Below are 4,831 nucleotides of genomic sequence, written 5' to 3'. Positions count from 1 at the left end.
GCTCTGTTAAATAGTGAAAATAACAGTCCCAACATCAGGGTTGTTTTGAGGGTGGCGAGTACTTAGCACCGTGTCTGCCATGTTGAGTGGTTGTTGGGGGAGGTGGTGGGCGGGGTTGCTGCTGTTGTTTTAACTGGAGGGACCAGGACTGTTGCTGGCGGTGGGGAAGGGAAAACAGAAAGAAGAAGGGAAGGATGGAGAGGGAAGACATGCTTCCAGCATAGAAACCTGCTGGTACTTTGAGATACCCGCTGCTCGCCGCCCGGTCAGCAATGGTTTGTAGCATTGTTGGCAGACCTTGCTTTTGAGCTGGGCACCTGGCTCCTTCTAAAATGTTGTGCCATAGAGATGTGTGCAGTCTGGGGGCTGGAACCTGAACTCAGTGCCTTGCCATGAGTGTGGCTGGTTGAAATACAGATTTGACCTGGGGGCTGTAGTAGTCGGTCAAGAAGGGCCATGGGCCTTTGGCAGAGCCTCAGTTTCCCTGTAAAGCCGGAGGTGAGGCCACACAGGAGGAGAGAGGTCAGGTGAGGAGCTGGAGGCAGGAAAGGAACAGAGAAAGTGAGAAGTAGTCGTTACCGTAGAAAAGCTTGAGTGGAGAAGATGCAATGCAGAATTCACCCACCCACCCATCCGCCCACCCACCCACTCATCCATCCACACATGCACTCATCCATCCACTGACCTATCCACCGATCCATCCATCTACCAATCTACTCACCCATCCATCCATTCACCTATGTACCCATCCACTCACCCATCTATCCACTTACTCATCCATCCATCCATCCACCCATCCACTGATCCATCCACTGATCCATCCACCCATCCACTGATCCATCCACCCATCCACTGATCCATCCACCCATCCACTGATCCATCCATCCATCCACTGATCCATCCACCGATCTACCCACCCATCCACCCACTCACCCATCCATCCATCCATCCACCCACCCACCGACCCATCCATCCATCCATCCATCCATCCAACCAACCATCCAACCATCCACTCACGCACCCACCATAGGGCAGAGCCAGGGGCCCCAGAAGGTGCCGGTCCTGAGTGGTGGGGGTCTCCTGAGTCATCTTTCTTCCTCCTGTGGCGCTTCGCTGCACAGGGGCAAGGTGAAAGCAGGTGATGGAGGCCACCTCCAGAATGGGGTTTAGCCAGAGAGGGAAATGAGAAGGAGGCGAGGCACAGGGCTTGGTGGGTACTGTGGGAGTGCTGTAGAGGTGATGCGCATTGGGGCCTGAACTGGGTAAAGAGGGACGTGGGCAAGGGGACAGGTGATGAGTTAGGAGATGGCGGAGGATGGACAGGCTGGGGGTCCAGGAGGTGGGGGAGCAGTTGATTGGAAGCCTGGACTCAAGGAGAGGAAGCCAAGGCTCTGGAGAGCTGACCCTTCCTCCAGGTGCCTCCCTGTCCGCACCCCGCACCACTCACCTCCCGGCTGGCCCGGAGGTGGGGCCACTTAGAATGGACATGTGAAAATAACAGATGTTCTAACAGGGGCCGCTGTGTCTCAGGCCCACAGCTCATCATCACCTCCTGTTTAAAGCCTTCCATAATCCTGTGAGAGGATGTTATTACTGGCTCCACATCATCAATGAGTAAATAGAAGCACAGAGAGGTTTAGTAACTTGCCCAGGGTCACAGGGTGAGTGGCAGAGTCGGCTTGTGACCAGGTGTGTCTGACTCCCAAACCTGTGATGGTGCCCGCCACCCCAGGTGGGGCTGGTCTGTGGCTGAGGTGGAGCGTGGCATGAACCTCGTGAGTGGAAAAGTGAACGGGTCACCCACGCTCTTGGAACTCCCTCCTTTCCTCCCTTCCTCCATTTCTGGTGGTCGTATTGACAGCTGGGTTCAGAGGCGGTTAAGGGTGTGTGTGCAGTGGCTCCTGTGTGTTTTGCTCAGTGTTAAAATCCCACCCAGCCAAGGGCTCTGCATTTCTTCGTTCTCTCCACCACAGTCAGAAGGAACTATGTTTTGTGAATTCTCTGTTTTGCTCTTCAACTAGCCAAGTTGCCATCAGTATCCAGTGGTGAAGAAGAAGATGATGGCAGCCTCTTGTCCACCTCGGATGAGTCCTCTCAAGCCTTAGCTGACTCCTTGGAGAGTCCTCACAGACCCCTGGAGAGATCCGTGGGCCAGCTGCCCAGTCCCCCACTGCTGCCCACCCCGCCACCCAAGGCCGGATCCAAAATCGTGAAAAATGTCACAGGTGGGTCCACATTCGTTCCTCCCTCCCTTCACCATCCCCCCACCCATCCACTTGCGCATTTACTCACCTATCCATCCATCATTCATCCATTCACCCACCCACCCATCTAACCATCCACCCAACCACCCACTCCTCCACCCTTGCATCTGCCCATCCACCCATCCATCCATCTATGATTTCAGCCAGTCTTGATTGGGCACCCACTATGGGTCAGTTCTCACCCTTTGACTGTTACTGGGCTTAGGGGTGGCAGGTCTGGGGGAAGAACCAGAGGTAGGAGAGCTGTTCTTAGCAAGGAGCTCTGGTTGTCCAGAGTAGACCCCTCAGGCTTCTCAAGCAAATGAGGTAGTCTGTTTGCAGGAGTCAAAGAACATGTCTTCTAGAACATGAGTACAGGAGACCCAGCCAGTCCTGGGATGAGGCCTTTGTCTCTGTTTGTCTCTGTCTGTCTGAACATTCGGGAGCTGTCTGTCCATCTCTTTCTGCTTCTCTCTGAGTCTGTGTCTTTCATTCTGTCTCTCTCTCAGTAAATGTTTCTTGCTGTCTCTGCTGGTCTGGATTTTGTTGATTCTCTCTCCAGTGAGCTCTGTCCAGTAAGACAGAGCCAGGGATGACACCAGACTTTAGGGATGGTGGTCAGAGAGGAGGCTGTGGGCTGGGCAGAGGCCTCCAGAGGCATCCCCCTAGGCAACTTCAGCCACACTGGCCTGATAGCCCCAGGAAGTCGATATTTACTGCTGTTGCCTGCCTGCGTATCGCTTGTCCCATCACTGCTGATCTTGGAGAAAAGCAGGCTCTTCACCAAGAGGTGGTTTTGTTTTTGGGAGGAAGGCCTTCCACACTGTCTTTGATGACAAAGGTCACAAAGGATGACACCAGATAGCCGAGCTCAGCCGCTTGGTCCCGGTCACCTGAGCAGCACCGTCAGTACTTACGTTTGCTGGGCGCACACCGATCCCGGCCACCCAGCAAGGCCCAGACACGCACAAGCACTGGACCTTCCCTCGAGGGATGTGGCATGAGCCCCAACTCACAGTTGGGAAACCGAGTCTTGGGAAGCTTCTGAGGTTTGTCCAGGGCCCCATGGCTGACTGAGACGGGAACCCAGTTCCATGTCTCCTCGAACTGCTCCACTTTGTGCCACATCCTATTCCTGGGTCCCAGGGTCCTGCCCCAGCCTGTCGTCAACACCTCTGACTTCTCATCTCAGTCCCCAGGGACTGGGGGACGTCTGGGGTGGTGGGCACTTCTGACACGTCTCAGGTTGATCTGGGGACTGAATTAGGAGCTGGAGGGAAGGGAAGGGTGGCCAGGAGCTTTGGACGGCGGTCTCATTTCTCACTGCTGGGCCTACCTTGTGGGACTTGGTCTTCGTTTGCTCTTCTGCTTCAGCCTTCTTTTGGAGGACATGTTTGCTGCAGCATATGAACGCTAGGTGGCAGCAGAGGAGGAGAAAGCCCTTTTCTTGGGCTTCACCCGTAGGGTCCCTTGGTGCCTGCCGTCCCAGGCCAGGTGAGGGGAAGAAGGCACTGCAAGAGGATCCTCGGCCCACCCTCCACCCGAGACGAGAGAATCCCACCCACAGATTTGCTTTGTTGGATCTGCATGGTCTTCAATATCTAAAGAATTTTGTTGCCTGCATTTTAAACATTGGAGATTTTTACCTATCATCAGACACCTAGCTTTTCTTGGGAAGTCTTTGCATCTGGCAGCCCCCAGCCTGTTTTTCCTCATGGCAGCAAAGAGCAGAGTCTGAACGGCAGCAGCGGCCTCGTTAGGTTGGAGGGGCTCTTCTGTTTGCCACGGTCCCCGCCCCTCCCTTTTGTCTGCATTGCAGGAGGCCCCTTGGCTCCTCCACCTCCCACCTGCCTAGCCCCCGGGGGCATGGAGCTTACCGCCCTCACTGCCCGGTCCACCTCTGTGACCCTCAGCTCAGTGTGGTGGGCATACCTCAGGAGGGCTTGGGGGAAGGAAGGAAGGAGGAGGGCCTCACCTTTCTAGGAGGGATTTGGACAGGTCTGTTTTGAACCATTGTCAGATTCATTCCATGGAAGTCAATGCTTACTGCTCACGTTTTAAGTGCGGGGACGCTGGAGGAGGTGTTTCTAAGGTCGGGGCCTGCAGGGAGGCTGCTGGCCTCGCCCCTGCAGAGCTCAGCCCCTGTGGATCACAGAGGGAGCGTGACAGGACAGGGATGCACCCTTCTCCCTAGATTTGGGGGTGGGGGGCTGGCTGGCCTGTGGGTGCCTGTCCTCTGGGGCCGGTGGCCCACCCAGGACCTGGGGCTCGTCGGGGCTGGCTGGCTTACAGGTGCGTGCCCTCAGCTCACTTGCTTGTCTGTCAGCAAGGCCCCTCGCCCCCCAGAGAATCACATTCTGGCTGGTCCCTCCCAAACCAGGCCCGGCCACGCTCTTCCAAGGCTCCAGTGTGAAGAATGCAGACTCTGCCCTGCGGGGCCAGCTCTCCACCCCCACGGGGTCCCCACATCTCACCGCCGCCGTCCACAGGCCGCTGCCCCCCAGCCGGGTCATCGAGGAGCTGCACAGGGCACTGGCCACGAAGCACCGGCAGGACAGGTGAGGCCAGCGCCGCGCCCCCCCTCCCAG

The 4,831-nt window shown here is 56.4% G+C and overlaps 1 protein-coding gene across 1 annotated transcript in view; it reads left to right on the top strand.

Moving 5' to 3' along the window:
- Positions 1-4,831, top strand: part of PHACTR3 (phosphatase and actin regulator 3) — a 193,964-nt gene that overhangs the window by 127,824 nt on the left and 61,309 nt on the right. The window contains exons 8-9 of the mRNA XM_012558433.1: positions 2,022-2,225; positions 4,624-4,801. Coding sequence (XP_012413887.1) covers positions 2,022-2,225; positions 4,624-4,801 — 382 coding nt within the window. The remainder of the gene's footprint in view (positions 1-2,021; positions 2,226-4,623; positions 4,802-4,831) is intronic.

Source organism: Trichechus manatus, unplaced genomic scaffold (genome assembly GCF_000243295.1).
Source record: "Trichechus manatus latirostris isolate Lorelei unplaced genomic scaffold, TriManLat1.0 scaffold00008, whole genome shotgun sequence".
Taxonomy (NCBI): domain Eukaryota; kingdom Metazoa; phylum Chordata; class Mammalia; order Sirenia; family Trichechidae; genus Trichechus; species Trichechus manatus.
The sequence above is the reverse complement of the archived record's forward strand: the minus strand, read 5'-3'. Positions and strand labels throughout refer to the sequence as shown.